Below are 18,051 nucleotides of genomic sequence, written 5' to 3'. Positions count from 1 at the left end.
GCACCAACTTAGAGCAAAACAAACTAGAAAGGTGCTCCTGCTTCCCAGAGGGCGCAGTGGAGCTCAGAATTTTACCTAAAAAAAAGGTCGTACTTTTCTCAGCACGCGCATCAGATAGCCCTGCCATCTCATTGGGCATGTGCAGATCAATAATTTTAGCAGATCTGAGAATGCCAGGGGGGGGGGCAACTGCCCCCTCCCTGCTGTCTACGGCCCTGGTTATTAGCCGTCTTAGGGAAGCATCTGAGATACAAAGTAATGATGTATGTAATTTATATGTATCATGTGTAATCATAATAATACAGTACTGACTGATATAGCTATTATTATATCTGACAGCAGTATATCTAACTCTGTTTTACGATGAAATTTAAGATGACGTCCAACAAGAAAGACTGTGGGGATAATTATTACTTGTTGCCTTTTGACCTTTGAGAATAGCAGTGCCAGTACATGGCATATTGTAGGGCCAATAATATGGCATGTTGCACTGCATGGGGCAAAGTGACCTTTTGTGACTTCAGCCCACCCTCCACCCAATACTGCAATCATTGCTTTTTATAGTGCACACACTGAATGAGACATTTGTGGTTCCTGTCAGTTCACTTTGCCCCATGCAGTGCAACATGCCATATATTGGCCCTACAATATGCCATATACTGGCACTGCTATTCCTTTAATCTCAAAGGTCAAAAGGCAACAAGCCCAAAGTCGTTCTTGTTGGACGTCATCTTTAGCTTTTTTAAATTTCATCATAGAACAGAGTTATACTGCTGTCGGATATAATATAGCTATATCAGTCAGTACTGAATACACATGAATTAATAGCATGTACATAATTACATACATCATTACTTTGTATCTCAGATGCTTCCCTAAGACGGCTAATAACTAGCTACATAGTATTGAGTCAACTGTCACCTGTTAAATAGGCTGAACGAATCATCAGTTACAACAAATCAACTTTCAACTTTCACTGTTATTGGTAGCGTGTGTCTCTCCTTTCCTTGCGGCCTGGAATTGAAGCTATGTTAATGGATATACACATCAACCTGAGTCAACGACTATGAGATGTCCAATTACTAACTGATCACTTGCTAAACTATTTAGCAGCCTCTATTTCCCTGTGACAAACCTTCAGCACTCATTACAACAGTATAATTATAATGTGTGTTACAATTACAAGTGATAAATTATATCTGAAACTGCGTTATCTGTAGATCACACCTGAAACTAAAGGTGACTAAGTTAAGAAGTGGCTTGACTATAAAAGACAAGTCAATCTCATGCAGTGCATAAACTGAAAAAAACGAAAGCTGTTTAAAAATGGCAGTTCTAGCGAAAATCATTTTCTTCTGTGCTCTAGTTAGCATGGTGACTTGTCAACAATGTAAGAGGTACTGCTATACGAGATGGATGGACAGAGATAATCCTTCAGGATCAGGTGATTGGGAAAGGATCATACACGTATCAAAGAAGATACGTTGCCCCCAACCTGTTGGAATACAATGCCAGACAACAAGTGGACGTCCTTACAAAAGCACAGGTGAATAATTTTTTCGAACAGGCAGTACTATCAAACTTAGTAATAATGATTACATAATAATGGATTTAGGTTTTGATCTGCATAGGTGATGTTTTTGCGATTGCTTGCGAGCCTCGTCGTGGCTTGGCATGTATTAATAATTGGCAAAAGTCAGGTAAAAAGTGTGATGACTACAAACTGAGGTACCTTTGCCCTGAGGGAAGTATTCAAGACACCAGAGGCATTGTTTGTAGCGAGTTCTGTGACACAGCGTTCGTGGATCGTGATAATCCGTCAGGTCACTGCGACTGTGAGGTAGTTAACGACGGACAAAAGTCTTGTCCTGGAGGAGCTACACCAGCTGGGATAAGGTGTAACGATAAATGCACCGGGAGAGACTATGCTGAGTTTAAGCAGAACATTACCTGCAAACCGGATGTGAGTCAACACCTGTTATTATACAAAACATTTAGAAGCGGGCATAATTACATGACTTGTGATAGACAGGTTATTATAGTATAATGATATGGTACAATTTTCGTATTTAGACTAAAATTTCCATTGAGAAAGTGCATCCTACATCACCATTCTGAGTTACCCGAAAATTTTGAATACGAAATCTTTATAAAACTAATTATAGCTGCCAATATAGTGGGTACGAAATTACCGTCTCAGGCTTTATAAGTTGAATAATTGTCATAATTATATACAATACAGTAAAATATATAATAATTATTATATGCATCACACATGCAGTCTGGAGGGATATGTTGGAACAAGAACAACCCTAAAGGGTGTAGGGATTACAAAGTGCAATATATATGCCCGAAATATACCGTGCCAACTTGCAACAATGGGGCTGAGCAACTCACAGTGCAAGACGAAGAGTTGATCGCAGAGGTTGAGAATTATCAAACGGGTGATTATGATCCTGAAGTGGTGTCAAATGACGAAGAAGTTGGCCAAGAATCGCCTGAGGAGAAATCCCTTGAGAAGGAAATCCTTATATAGGAGTTACTTGCTCGATATAGAAATAAGCAAGATCAAGAGATAACTATTATTATGTGAGACTGATAAAATTATAGCTATAATTATACTGAAAACACGTACCCTAATTATAATAGTTACCTCAGAGTGTGGCATTTTGGATTCATGTTTTTCATCAAAAGGTTAATTTTTAACAGTATAATTATACGGGTGACTCTTGTACTTTACTCATAATTTAAAACCACTGTTGGTTGCAATTATAATAATTGTGTATATACATCAACATTTCTATGGGGGGGTGATCAGTGCCAAAACCTCCAGTTCTTATTTGCATGGTAAAGTTGTACATACAAATGACACGCTCTCTCTTATTTGCATGGTGATTTTCTACATACAAATGATACTCTTATTTGCATGGTGAAGTTCTACATACAAAATGAGAAGTTCTACATACAAATAACGCTGCATGGCAAATGATAAGCTTTGTTAGTTTTACAATGACACTCATATATATTGCATTGACTTGAAACCATGCACTCCCTTTTTCATCTATAAGGAATTAGGGCTAGGATGAGAACAAACCACTATAACTACATAATGTGTGGGTGTTTATTCAGCTTTGATCCCAGACCGTCAGAAATGTATTTTATACTCGAGGCTATATAGCAACAGAAATAAATAGTACATGTGTGAGTGGTGGCACGCAAGTTGTTAGGACGTTAACATTGTGGGAGCGTGACATTCTTCACGCATGCCCCTATAGGACAACTGTAAATTTTTAGCGGCATATTGATCGAAAGAGGACACAATTAACATTATAGTATAGACGGACTACGTGTTGGACACGCCCGCTCATGTGGCAATCCTTTTTGGTCACATAAGTGGGCGTGTCCAATAACAGAGTTAAAAAAGATTACTCTCTCCCCTGAGCCTTTTCTTAGGTGAAAAGGGGAGTAGTTTCCAGTCTAGCAAATTCACTATGCAAATGCCATTTGTATGCATGTAGAGAGCTTCACCATGCAAATGAGAGCATCATTTGTATGTAGAACTTCACCATGCAAATAAGAGAGAGCGCGTCATTTGTATGTATGTTCACTATGCAAATGTCATTTGTATGTATGTTCAGTTCACTATGTATGTATGTCATTTGTATGTATGTTCACTATGCAAATGATTCTAGTACTAAATAAAAAAAAAAGAGCTGGTGGTTTTGGCACTGATCACCCATGCACCCCCCATACATTTCCTGCATGCATGATGCTTATATAAAAACTCGTACCATAATTATAATTATCGGGTTCAGATTCCGAGGTTAAACCATAATAATTTAGTATAATTATACAATAATTATTATTATAGCTAGAGATTACACAGATCATGCGCCTATAATAATTATTATATCAGTGGCGTAGCCAGGGGGTGGTCAAAAGGGGCAAATTATTTTGCTTTGGCTTCAGTGTGAGATCCTTTAGACCAACGCAGCGAAGAGCATAAGCCACAGCTTCACAAAACTCAGTCGACGCCATTGATAGTAACACGGAACAAATTCCAAGTATTACAGCTAGTTTACAGTAACATTTACTAAAAGTTTTACTGGCGTGCACGATTACCCAGATTCTGAGTAATTGTGCAGCGCATGTGCACTAACACCCCTGCAATGAACACCAGGCCGTATTTTAATCGGCGTGGATTCGAGGCTACTCGAGAGCTAGCTACATGTAGCTACTCTTCTATAATTATTATGTTAGCTGTATAAGTCACAGCTGCATATATGGCATGGGTATATAATTACGCACTGTATAGAGGGTAATTTTGGTGGGGCAAAATATTCGTGTTTTCGTGGTACGTTGGAGCTGGGTCTGACCACGAATATTTTACCCATGCACAAATGAAGCGACCTAGCTTGTCTATACCTTTACCTTCATATGCAGTGCGATCTACAACCACGAAAATAATGTCTCAATAATAATAATTATTATTATTATTATTTTATTGCTGAACCATGAATATTTTGTCCCCCCGAAATTACCTGCTATATAAAATAATGTCTCAATAATAATAATAATATTATTATTATTTTATTGCTAAACCACGAATATTTTGTCCCCCTGAAATTACCTGCTATATAAAATTTAATTATAATACGGTAATATCAATATCACCCAGGATATGTGGCCAATACACCATAATAATATATTTTATTACGTCATGCCCTTGTGCATGGTGTACTGCTTATACTTGTATAATTATTATCAACTCTTGCCCTCGTGCTCATGAGTATATAATAAAACCTATAATAATAATCAGTAATAATTTATTATACGTACATGACAGTACGTTCCTCATCTGTACTATTACATGACAAACAATGGGTGGTGTTAAGCAAAACAAAGAAATTGGTGAATGAGTTAAAAATACTGTTTTCCTAGTAAGTTAGTCATGAAGATGTAGTCCAGTCTAGCTTTTATGTCCTGATCAGGACAGTTCACTCCAGCAAGTACGATCAACATGAGACGGTCGTAATGGTCTTGCATGCTACAGAACAACACAGTCAGATAATTCAACATTCCAATAGAGGTACAGTAATTACGCTATACATGTAAATTTATAATTATACAGAACCCATAATTACGCAGACATGGTCATGCATGAGCTTACAATGCATCATAAAGAAAAAAACTGATACATGTACATATTTTTTATACTTAGATTTCAACATGCTGGCTGCATAATTATATTTTTATATTTTTTACTGTTTCAATCACATGACTGTTATAACAACCAAGCTCACCCCAGTGAGTCCAATGACCGTGGTAGAATTTCTGCAAAGTCCGTGTCACTGCCATACTCCAACAGAGTGTTGGCTAACGTGATACTTCGTTCGTTGAGCTCTAACAATTTATCCTCGACATGGGAAAGGCACTGTGAAAGATGCATGTAATTTTACAATGCAATACGTAACATGTACATGTGTTACATTGTACAATAAGTACTCTATATACTTTAGTAACTTACCCGAGGCCGTGCCGCGCCCAGCGGGTATAGCAGTTGTCTGGTTTGTTTGTGACAGGTGAATCTACTCACCTGGGTGCCATGGCGCTGCGTTTACTAAAGAAGCTTGAACTTGCACGTTGGTAGTATAGCTAGCTAACTACACACGGCCTTTATTCGAGATCCTGTCGAGATAAACAGCGTACTTACAGCTGAAGTGATCCCTTACCAGGAACAATGAAACAGGGTCACTAAATAGAAAGCTAGAATTATGATTTACATGTATGGTTGTTTCTTTACTTATTTCTGCCCCACAGAGCATACTGTACCCGTACCCTACAGGAGCAGCTCTAAACTATTTCTAATATTGCCTTCGTAAGTTTGCTGTGATTCTAGTCTACAATGAATTTCAACATGCCTCTAGCTTCTGTTACTTGCTGCTTATAGCCTAGCCAGCATTGTATATATATGTAACACTCTTTTGGTTGCTATTCACCTGTAGATCAAGTCAACAGCTGAGGGTTAGCACTTCAGTGCTCTAGTTATACAGTGTGGAGTATCGTATAGAAACTGGATTATTAGCGCATTCTCTCATTTTAAGTATATTGTATACTACTAAAAACTGGTTAATTATGTGTTATACATGTAAACGTATACAGTGAGAATAATACGATTACTTTTAAACTTACAAATTCAGCAGGAAGTCGCATTTCATTCATGCTCTTAACGGTACTGAGTAGTTGCTTGATGTATCGAGATGGTTGCATGCATGTTGAGCCCATAATGACGTCACTGTTGTACAAACAAGAAGAAAGTATAATAATTGGTGTTAGTAATAGAGGCTAGTTTGGGTTAACCCTGATGTGCAAGAGTGACAGTAATTATTGTACCTGGTAGTCTGCAGACACCGAGAGGTTGAGAGAATCCGGACAGTCCATGAGTCAGTGTCAGCCACAATCGCTACACCATGCTCAATAGGTTCGTCAATGATGGAATACTGTGAGTGTGTGAGGAAAATTAGTGAAGGCCTTAATTATACTGTACACCTACACTGTATACAATAGTTAAAGGAGGATGCTTTTTCAACGTTGGGACTCACGACATGCTCCCTAGGGAGAAGTTAACCTCACATCACATTATTTGACGCAAATTCTAGAAATTTTGATACGATTGGCTTATAGATGTACAGTACAGTATAGGCAGCTTGTACAATGTACTTCTAGAATACGTATGCATGTGTACACAACATGTATACATTATGTATATGTACCTTCACTGCACTTCTGAGGTCTTTAAATATTTTGTCCTGGAGATGCTGATCAGCAGGTTGAGTGGTCCCATGGAGAACAAAATCAGACAGGTAGGTCGGAGAGAGGCTGTGTAGGACAGGACAATACAATACACGAGTTTTCAACTTGAAGTTGCAGGATAAATTTGATGGCATACAATTAGAGCCCAAAAATTAGGCTGTTCAAGTTGGTCGTAGTGGCGCCTTCATAAGACTTTTTACGATAAATGCCATACAAAAAATATGCTCTAGTAACCTTAGCTATGTAAGTATGTACAGTGTGCATACACTGTACAACCCCCTGTACATGTACATTGTACAGTACCACTACACAATCATTCTTTCTTACCCAACGAACAGGGAGTGACCAAAATCATCCAAGTTTTGTTGTTGAGCATCCTGATCTTGATCGAAATCTTCCAAGTGAAACTCGTCGACACTTGGCAACACTACATCCTCAAAGTCAGAGAACTGATCTGGAGTCGATGGCTGCCCGTCTCCACTTAGCAATCTGTCGTGAGCCTGTAGAGGATGGGGGGTGGGGTTGATTAGAAAGACACAACCAAATTTTGAAATGTAATAATTATAGTAGTCAGCATTAGCCTGATAATAGAGGAGGTCCGACACGAGTACCTTGATTAGGCTAAAATTGAGTTAATTACATGTAGTCACATGCAACAATGACTGAATTATTGTGGAAGTTTGTACGTGATCGAGGTACTCGTGTTGTACCTCCTCTGGCCTGATAACATACAGTTAGAGTTCTACAATACAAAAACACATGTACATGTACACTGTATACAAGTTTCAAAACTTACTTGTAACTGTTGCTGTAAAAGTGATGGGCTTTGTCTGAACAACTTAAGAGTGTTTGGAGAGAAGCTTTTCTCAACATTAAGGGGATCGTCACCAAAACTGTCGTTCTTCAGTAAATCGTATCCTTGCTCAGAGCAACTCAAACTAGGCAGCTCACAAAAGGCATCATCGGAATCGAACAGATCGGAACTTTGGGAGAGGTTTTCGAGATCTTGTTGGGAGTTATTGCCAGTAAAACCGCTCTTAGTCCCTCGACCGCTATCTGTACTCAGCATACTGGGCGACTGTGCGCGTGCAGCATCAGAGCTACTTCTTGTCCGTGACATAGACATGAACGGTATGGTTGAAAGTGGCAGGCTTTGACTGGGTGAAAATGGCCTGAACTGGTCGGTGGTGTCGTACGTGCTATCTTGGAAGGTGGGAGATTTCGGAGAGTCACTGTCGGACAGGAGAGCAGCTTGCCTGCGTAGTGAACGTCCAGGGCTACTCCGTTGATTTTCTTGAGCGGTAATGGAATCATCGTCCGAATCTTCCTTAATAAGTGTTGGCTGTTGCACTTGAAGAAGAGGTACTCGCTGGGACTCAAAATTCGATTGTGAGCCGTTTAATTTTCTGATAGCTGAAGTGTAGTCTTGATTGTTCTGTAAAAGCCTCGAAACTTTGGTTGGTAGAAGAGGTTGTGTAGGGCTTGGTAGATCAGGAGAAATGGAGTTGTGTATGTTGTCAGGGCTATTGTCGTCAGAGTGTTCGATAGGTGGCATTTTGCAGACTCGATAGTTAGTGGCTTCTCGACGGGAAGAGAAACTAATGGCATCTGATCGAGGGCGGCTCATAGACTGTAAGCCAAGGATTAACGGTAAAACTGATAGTTTTCATACATTTACATGTACATGTATCGGGCCAAAAGGGCGTACAATGTATTAGCTGAGTATCTGCTCTGTACATGTAACACTTACAGATCGTGCATCACTCAAAAGAAAGTTTATGCAACTACATACAACTATCTTCGCTAGAGTACTGGCTATAACAACTTTGGGTTTTCTACAAGTACATGTACAGGGTAAACAAATATAAGCTGACCTGCACAGAGCAACTCTCTGCTTTGTTCTCGTCCATTGAATATCCCTTAACACCATCACATCGCGAGAAAAACAGGCCACTTCGATTACAGCTATCCTTGCCGTTGGAGCTGTCACTGAAGCAGCTGGTGGTGGTAGTGTAACTGTCTCTGGAATACTCAGTAGTACTTGAGGCTGTGAGGGAGCGATCATAACCACTGTCCATACTCGTTGTAGAGTTGTTCTGTACAGGGGAAAGAGGGGAAGCGATTAATCTCTTTAATTTGCTTCAAAGACAGGCTAGCCTCATGGTCATTGACATGATAATTATGGCTATTACCTTGTGGAGCGTGTACGGCTGACCGCTTGGCTGTGACATTTTCAAGTTGGGCACCTTCCGTACTGACGTGTTCTGACCATGAAATGTATTCTGCGGTGACCTCTTGATGAAGCTGGGGGACATTTGGTGGGCCCTGTAACAGAAACACGTGTATTGGTCATTAAAATGACAGAGCAACTCGTACTTTACAGTATGCAGTGTGTACGTTTCAATTAAAACAGATGTTACACTGTTGTTATAATGGGGTAAATGAGCACTGTGTGTAAACCAAAAAGTGGGTTGAATAAACACATCTATTAGAATGAATATACAGTATGTACATGTACGTAGCTAGGCTAGTAAGAAACTACATGTACATTGTATTTGCACCTATAGCTTGCTTTAGGATCAAAGGTCATGAAGCTGTCAGGCTCGGGACAGAATCCCATGCTGGCAATCTCAGCTGGAGAATTAGGGTAGTGTGTGTTGGAGGGAGACGGCATTCTATAGTCACTTGTTTGATCATTACATGTGGCTCTAGCAGTGGTTGCGACAGGGGAGGAAGGTTGGATGGGGAACGTGTGCTTGAGGGACGAGTGGCGGGAATCAGACTGCTCACTTGTACGGCTGCAGGGAGGAAAAGAATCTGAATATCAACGATAATAGTCTATGATTTTATGGCATGCGTACAAGTTGCAACAAGATTTATGTCCCTATTGGCACTGTTTACAGGTTCTAAATAGTTATGGACATACGTACTACATTGAAAGCTTCTGTTTACATGTACATGTACAGTGTACATAATTATACAATGTACAATGTAAGTCTTACACATGTACATGTATAATTATGAGAAACGTAATACTAAGACTATCATAAAAGGTGTACAAAATTATACATTAACTGTACCTAGACATAGATCCAGACTTTTTAGAAGATTTGGGGGACCTAGAAAAAGTTGCTCCAAGTGATTTATTTCCCAGACTGCCTAGGGGGTCAAGATCACTATTGAACGAATGCTGTCGACTTGATTGCCGTATGGAGAAGGGGTGTGGTTTGATTAGTGGCGTCTCTCGGCCGAAATTGGTAGGGGAGGCAAAGGGTGATCTCAGAGAGTGTGTCTCGTGATCTGCCATCACCTATAATGCATGTACGAAACGTAGAATCAACACTGCACCCTTATCGTTAGTTGTCACCAATTTGAGTGAACATGCATGCAGCCATTTTCAATACACGTACACGTACAGTCACTATACATGTACTTATTAACTTTCCGTGTACAATGTACCTTCAATTCTAAGGTAGTGCTCGTATTTGTAGTACGTGTATAAACCAATCTCACAGACAACCACACATGAATAATACTGCTCACTCACTGTGATTGAGCTAGCCCTTGATTCTAGGAGATAGTCATCATCTAGTTTAGTGATCAACTCGCTGTGTGATGAGTCGCTGGACTTGTGCTGGTGCTCATTTGACGAGAGATTTCCTTTACCATTTGGAACAGGAATTTTCTGAGAAGGTTTGTGATGAAGATTCTCCTGTAACATAGAAACATACAGAAGGTCAAGCAATGAATTTATTATACATGTACAACTGTGCTGCAGACTTATGTGCATAAATACTTACCGGTGGTTTCCATGGCTCCACCTCAGAGCAGCGTATAAAGTAAGTGAGAATGTAGAGGAGCCTATTCACTATAGCACTGTTCTTGCCTGTGACAATCGTCCGGGTCAGCTTGAGAGGATAGGACACTGCTCCAAACAAGTCTCTGTACAATTATACACGTAGAGACATGTTACTCAACACGACATGACGAGTACACGAGGGAATGCACATACATACATTGTATATACACAAGTATAGCAATTTGAAGTCAGATTCACACAATGATCTGACCACATGTACATATACAGTATATACACCTGTAGATAATTGGACAACGTACCCGAGTTGAGCCCAGAGAGGGTTATAGGGATGAGACTCTGCCAATAGCCCAAACTGCATTAAAGAGAGAGAGTGAAACATGAATTTCAAATTAAGTCATTCCAATTACATACTAAATACGTACATGATAGTAAACATGCACCGTATACATGTACGTGTACGCACATGCATGCATACAAAGTGACATGTACATGTACTAATGCAACGAGGATACATGTACACATAAGGGTATAAGCACATACGGCAGTACAAACAATTATATAAGTTTGTAAACAAGCAATCGATGAAAGTAATGTATATTCTACATGTACTAGATGTGCCATTACTCACAGATTTTGGGATCATTTTGTTGAGACGTGAGTCGGTGGTGGAGTGTCTGCTCTCAGTGAAGACCCAGGCCAAGTGGTGGGAGAGTACAGCCGTGAGGAGTGAGGACAGGAAACTGTAGAGAGAGATAGAGTGAGTGTGTGTATGACTTTACATTACAGCCATTGCAACAATACAGGTACGTGTACTTACAATTGTATGATGTCCAAATGTACATTTGTACTCTACGTACAGAAACTGATCAATACAATCATGTAATGTACATGTACATCTACAGGCACTGTACATTGAATTCACCTCTACAATAGCATTCAGGTATACATGTACTCACGTTCAACTTCTAGGATATGTAGCCTCAAACCTCATGTTGTACTTACATGTGTACATTGGATAATTATATTTATAGCTCACAATTTTCTCTCCTTGGTCTCCATCTCGACAATACAGGATCCAAACTCCTCCATAAACTGTTTGCACACTTGCTCTCGTCTACTCACTTGACCAACCAAAGTGAGCCATACTGGAGACTGGAGTGTGTGTGGTGTAATAATGTACAGTATGTGGTACTTGAAATTGGGAAGTACACTGTATGGGGAGTGTCCTGTTTATTGAGATGACCTAATTCCAGAGGAAAAGTTTCCTGAACTCAAAAGTCCTAAATTTAGGGGTTCACTGTCTTTAGACCCGGGCCATCATCACACTAACAGCTAGTCTACATAATTATAAATGGGTTATTCACCTCAATCCTCGGTGCTTTGTAGAGAGCAATAAAATCCCTGAGGAAATCTTCATAGGCCTATAGAACGAACATCATTTAATACACGTATGCACATACTGAACAGGGTACTGCTGTAAAAAGTGGGTAGTATAATTATTGTATCATTGTACATGCATGTACGTATACAGTAGTACAGACACACAGACAAGGATAACACATAAATTGTATTTTAACACACGCACTGTACCTGTGTCATGCTTTTGACGAAGGCTGGCCCTCGACTTTGTGAGGCCTCCAGGACAAAAGACTTAAGCTTCTCGAGATGAGTATCAATCAGAGTGAAGTGAGAGAAGAGGAAACTCTGGAAGTGCTGAATGTCAGGTTCACTGAGCTCACTCAAACTGAGGATCACTCCAATACCGTACTTCTTCTTGCTATGAGGTGGCTGAGGGAAGAGAAATAAGAGGTCGTGAATAACATGTAGTTATATGCTTTGCACCTACAACAAAATTATGTACAATGTACGCAGTTGAAAGTACTGTACATATACAGTACATGTACTTATCTGAATCTAGTGCCTAAGCCATTTCTATGAGCAAACAAACCTGTGATTACGGCCTAATGTAGCTAATATACATGTACATGTACATGGTAGTCATGGGACACATAATTATGTAGACAGCTAGACTTGCAACATCGGCGTGTATAAGGTTAAATTGATTACTCACTCTAAGAATAATCATACACAACTAAACACAGGCAAAGAACTGTGTAAGCATTCATTGTATACCCTATCGAGAGGTTTCAAGACCTTCCTGTACAGCTCAGCAGGGTCCTCCAGGCTCGTGGCCCGGTACCTCTGTATCCTCCGAGTGAGACTGGAGCTTACAGAGCCAGTGACAGACAGAGACGGGACAGGTGAGGGGGGTGAGTGGGTGGCCGGGGAGGAGTGAGTGGAAAGGGCACTACTGGGACGAAGAATAGGAACACTCAGACTAGAAGACCGAAGATTGCGACCAGAATCTGTATGAGAAATTGTTAAGGATGTGAATAATACGACACATACATTTTCCGGGCCATTCACGACTGTGAATACACTAACGCCCATGCATGGTGTGATCTTTTAATTGATCACGAGGCTATAATTATATAGAAACTTTTAGGCACCATTTAGTTTAGTAATTTAGTAATTTAGTAAACACACACACAATTCTAAAGACACGTACAGTGTACATGTATACTCATTACTCTAAACCAGCCTATAACACAAGGATTTGTGTAACGTTATAATTAGTGGAGTCTATGGGATTTTAGGTCAATGTGTTGCAAGGGTCAGTGTGTGTTACAAGTATTCTATTTTCCGAGCCATTTACGACTGTGAATACACTAACGCCCACACATGGTATGATATTTTAATTAAATGGACACACACACACACACACAATTCTAAAGTACATGTACAGTACAGTATACTCATGACTCTAAAACCAGCATAACACAAGAGATTTGTGTAACGTTCAAATAAATCTCATACAGTAACTGATGGTTTACCTGGAGAGAGAGAACATCGCAGGCTGTTGATCATGTAGTGGTTCTTGGGTACCGGGGCATAAGCTCTCTCTATAGTTTGACTGGACGCATCTCCGGGCAATGGGCAACTGTCTGAGTAGTCAGTCAGACTGCATTGGTGAAGAAGCTTGCGACCACAGGCGAAGGTTTTCGTGAGCATGAGCTGGTCAGTTGATCTGTTTGGAGAGTAGTACAGAGGGTATATAATACATTGAAAAGCTACGGCATAATCAATTGAATGACATGCACGCTCACAGTAAACGCACTTGCATGCGCTACAGAGATGGAATTCAGATTCATCTCTTGCAGTTTGTTGCACACCTACCCACCACAAACCACGTAATGACCACCTCAACCACCTACTCGAATACCTCGATATACATGAACGCACCTTCAAATTGAGGTTAACCAACAACATACAGATGTGTACTGTACAGTGTACATGTATATGTACGTAATGGACCAGTCATGTGATTTCACCAAATTAGAGGCCATAAACTTAATTAACACACAACACAGTTACAGCACATGGCAAACATGCCTACAGCACATGGACCGCCAGCCATACTGCTTATAAGCATTGCAGAGGATGTTTCTATTACAAAGCAACACTATTCAATCTTTACATACTGTACATGTGTACGATAATTTTACTTGTCACAAAGTTGACGACACCATAAATTTAATTATGTTTAACCTGATATAGTGAACCTTGACTGAGTTCCCTATAGTCTTCATTGGCATGGACCCAAACATCATCTCACCGAGCAGCTCAGAATCAGTAGACTGTGTAAATGACACACAACAGCCAAATTATTAATGAGAATACATGTGCATATGTACACCGTAATAGTAAATAAAATCAAACTGTAATACTTACAGGTCTCTTGACAAAGCCAGCTCTCCTTTTCTTACAGGATCCCACCCACCCGGATGAAGTGCTCAGAGGTGGGACGCTGCTAGTGGAGGAGTTGCTGTGTTCCAGGCGCTCTATACTCCTCATGTCACATAGGGACTTGGTGGATGGCTCCTGAATTATGTTTACCAGTAATTAATGAAAACATATTTGTGGTAAACAATGTTCCTGCTTGGTAGGCCTATTCAAGAAGCTTAGGTAACACCATCATTTTTCTTTGTCACACTAATTTTCTAAGGGTACAACAGCTTGTTGGAATGCAAAATAATTGTGTCATATATCCTACTCCAATTCAAGTTAGAACAGTACCATATCCACACACAGTGTAAACTGTACATGTGCTACGATCTGTCTACGCACTGTACACTTACCTCTCCCTCATTCTCACAGTTGACCTGTGAGTCAAAGAGTGGCTGCTTCACTCCCATATCATCTTTGAACACCACAATACGGACCCTGGACGGACTCAGTTGAATGGTGCTTCTACCAGTGGGGTGGAGAAGGCTTCTGGCACGATGCTCCCGATCACTGTGGAGAGAAGAACTACTGATTATACAAGTCCGATTGCAGCGTCCATGTATTTGCACTGTATGAAAATAATAATCTGAAAAATATGTGCGATACTTAACAGGTAAAAGACACATTTTGTGGGGAAAATACGTACAGTACATGTAAATTTGTTTGCCTGCACAGTAAAGAGGTCATCCTCCTTATGTAAAGTACATTCATAAAGGAAGGCAATGAATTTGGGCTTGTCCTTTGTACAGAGGTGCATTCATTCAATTGTGCCCTTTTATGACTGGACGTCTTTGTGTGTGTGACGTACACCATTAACCTGAGCTTTGAACATGTGACAGTCAGGCCTACAGAGCTACTAACACAATTCACACCAAATACGATAAGCTCATCACCCCATGTGATCCTCAAATGGGCCTGTCACTCTACTCTCATGCAGCATTGTTGTACAGTACAGGTATGTGGGACCAAATTAATGGGATAATGGTTGACACACACACATCATGTGACTAATCACAAGTGTTTCGTTAATGTTAGCAACTAGATAATAATTATGACAAATGGAGATCGATACAAGGAAACATGTACTACTGTGCTTTGCAGCTCACTTGGAAGTTTAGGGACAAATAGTATTAGATAAGTACAGCTAAAACATTTGATAGAGAGGTGCATAAGATTTAGTCTCGATCATGTATATACCTCCCAAAAACAACACAGGTTCCTAGAATCTTTACGTACATGTACATGTACAGTAAAGTTGAAAGAACTACATAATTATATTCATGGCTCACATGACTCTGACCTAACCGCTGCCACACCAGGCTTCACCAAAACTGCCCTGCTAATAGCAACACACTGACCCTTGCAACACATTGACCTAGACTCCACACTGCAAGCTAAACACAAATATTTGCACACAATACAGAATTACTGATTTAAAGTTTACAAGTAACACGTTACGTACAACTGCTATAAAACAAAGCATTTGCATTTCTGCTCTGTCATTTAGCACAGTAAGTGATGATCATCTGAGAGAGTACAACAACATCACGTGCTGAACTATGGGATTTCAATCAGGTACTACGTAGCACAGCCAAAAATTGCACTGTCAGAATTTTTGCTGCTCATTGATTGAAATTCCGTAGTCCAGCACGTGGTGTTGTCGTACCTCCTCCGATAGTCATTAGATTATGATGCACAATACATCACATGACACAGATCAAAGAAAATAATGATAAACGTCACATGTCCGTCCACTTGTGATATCATTACCGCTCTGTCTACTGTATACTGCACAGGTGACCAGCTATGAAATCTCTGGTACAAACACTAGAACTTTTAACTGGACAGTGATAAAAAATGTGCACTTGTACACTATTATGTTGAGAGCATGGTTCAAGCTTACCAAACAGACTCACGTAATAATGAGGCATGCCTAAATCTTGGTATGAGCTAAATACAGTTGCTATGTATGCATAATTATGGTGATAATAAGATTATGCACGAAAAATATCACATGTCCGTCCACCATGTGATATCGATACCACTCAGTCTCTGTCTACTGTAAGCAGCACAAGTGACTGTGCAGCTATGAATATCATACTGATACAAACACTGGGGAGACCAAAATATTATTATCACTCTTCCATCAAAAAGTTGAAAATGAGAAAGATTTGCATGATCAGATGCCTTGCAACAGAAATCAAATTCCAGCCATGGTACATACTTATGCCTTTATAAGACCTATTGATGTATTAGGTCTTATACAAGGCCTAATACATTACTGATAATTAAGTGAACTTACGGACTAATTTTACTTACTTAAAAAAAAACCTACGTCTACGAGCAGCTGCTTAGTACATTGTATATACAGTTCCCAAAAACAAGTTAACTTCCTGACAAATATAAGGGAATCACTCACATGACAACCAGTGTATAGACACATTACCTACACAATTTTCCCATAATATTTCTGCAGGTGCTGTAAATCACATGTATGGTAACAAGGACATGTGTAAGAGTACGAGAAGACAACATGAGATTGAATATGATAAACGATAAACAGTGCTAGGAATAATAAAAAAATGATACGAAATGAATACACTCATAGTACTCCCCCTTCTACTCCACTATCAATCACTCTCTCTCCCTTTCTTCCCCCATAGTAAAAGTGCCCACTGTCATAGCTACTAGACATCAATTCTATTTTTGTACCATTACACGTTTATTGTTCAAGAACAAGAAGCACTTCGCTTAGAACACCCACTATAATATACTGATAGGAATGTGTGCAACGCTATCCACCACGAGTGCAATCCCCACACATAGATACCATATCAATATAAATGTACCAATACAGACCGACCAATAACAGAGACACTCACGCGATATCTTTAGGAGATGCGGAGGAATTTTTTCTTCCAGCAATGTTCCCTAGAATGCTCTGCAGTTTATTCAGCGGTCCACTCATAGCTACCTCGTTATTGGGCAACAGAACCTGCAGTAAATTAAAAGCCCAATGATATAATATTATACAGATACATTATCACTATGTAGTAGTCAGCTAGATGTATTTAATACCTGTAGCTTGAATAGATCCAATAAGTTTATGTTTCACCATGTAGTATGAAGAGAGTTTTCAGCAGTGAGCAGCAACTAGGACACAAGAAGCAACTAGAGGGACCACCATACGACAGTTTACTCGTGGAATACCTTCAATACTACAGTGGAATAGACCCACATTGTTCTCTACACCAGCTAGTTGCTAGCTAGTAGTCATGTGATTGTTCTTAGGAGGAAAACTCGTGATTGTTTACAATCTAAACCACGCCTTACTAGCTAGAGATTAGTAGCCACGCCCATAATTATTAAATACCCGTATAGCGCGAAATGTTCGAGGGGCTTAATTTTCGCGGATTTCGTGGGTTAGAATTCTATACGAAAATTAAGTCCACGAAAATTGTTCTTTAATTAGAATTACCTGCTATCGTGCAAATATTTAAAGGCGTGGCTTCCGGTAAGCAGTCATTCCGCGAACATTGTGCAACGAAATGGTTTTTAGAGGCCATTCCACG

At 39.9% G+C, this 18,051-nt stretch overlaps 1 protein-coding gene and 1 long non-coding RNA gene across 2 annotated transcripts; one reads left to right on the top strand and one right to left on the bottom strand.

Annotated features, from left to right (window-relative positions):
• Nucleotides 1–1,282: 1,282 nt before the first annotated feature.
• Nucleotides 1,283–2,714, top strand: LOC135337893 (uncharacterized). Its single transcript, XR_010395351.1, has 3 exons — nt 1,283–1,546; nt 1,632–1,963; nt 2,282–2,714. It is a non-coding gene; the product is annotated as an uncharacterized LOC135337893 (long non-coding RNA).
• A 2,095-nt stretch (nt 2,715–4,809) lies between these two features.
• On the bottom strand, nt 4,810–17,779 carry LOC135337833 (uncharacterized). The gene is made up of 25 exons (XM_064533835.1): nt 17,558–17,779; nt 17,362–17,474; nt 14,833–14,989; nt 14,426–14,575; nt 14,243–14,331; nt 13,528–13,721; nt 12,767–12,999; nt 12,224–12,421; nt 11,998–12,054; nt 11,670–11,785; nt 11,262–11,373; nt 10,933–10,985; nt 10,614–10,755; nt 10,361–10,525; nt 9,894–10,123; nt 9,375–9,611; nt 9,006–9,138; nt 8,688–8,909; nt 7,610–8,443; nt 7,141–7,313; nt 6,774–6,879; nt 6,394–6,500; nt 6,193–6,295; nt 5,304–5,434; nt 4,810–5,047 (listed from the first exon to the last, which is right to left on the bottom strand). The coding sequence occupies exons 2-25, from the start codon at nt 17,445–17,447 to the stop codon at nt 4,921–4,923; spliced, it is 4,155 nt and encodes a 1,384-aa protein (XP_064389905.1). The 5' UTR covers nt 17,448–17,474; nt 17,558–17,779; the 3' UTR covers nt 4,810–4,920.
• Nucleotides 17,780–18,051: the final 272 nt, after the last annotated feature.

Source organism: Halichondria panicea, chromosome 1 (genome assembly GCF_963675165.1).
Source record: "Halichondria panicea chromosome 1, odHalPani1.1, whole genome shotgun sequence".
Classification (NCBI taxonomy): Eukaryota; Metazoa; Porifera; class Demospongiae; order Suberitida; family Halichondriidae; genus Halichondria; species Halichondria panicea.
This window is presented reverse-complemented; position numbering and strand designations above follow the sequence as displayed.

Coding starts and splice junctions, on each gene's coding strand:
- LOC135337833 (XM_064533835.1), bottom strand. CDS start 17,447: ATGAGTGGACCGCTGAATAAACTGCAGAGCATTCTAGGGAACATTGCT. Junction 14,332..14,425: donor CTGGCTTTGTCAAGAGACCT/GTAAGTATTACA, acceptor TCATTTACACAG/TCTACTGATTCTGAGCTGCT. Junction 10,124..10,360: donor CAAGGGCTAGCTCAATCACA/GTGAGTGAGCAG, acceptor CATGCATTATAG/GTGATGGCAGATCACGAGAC.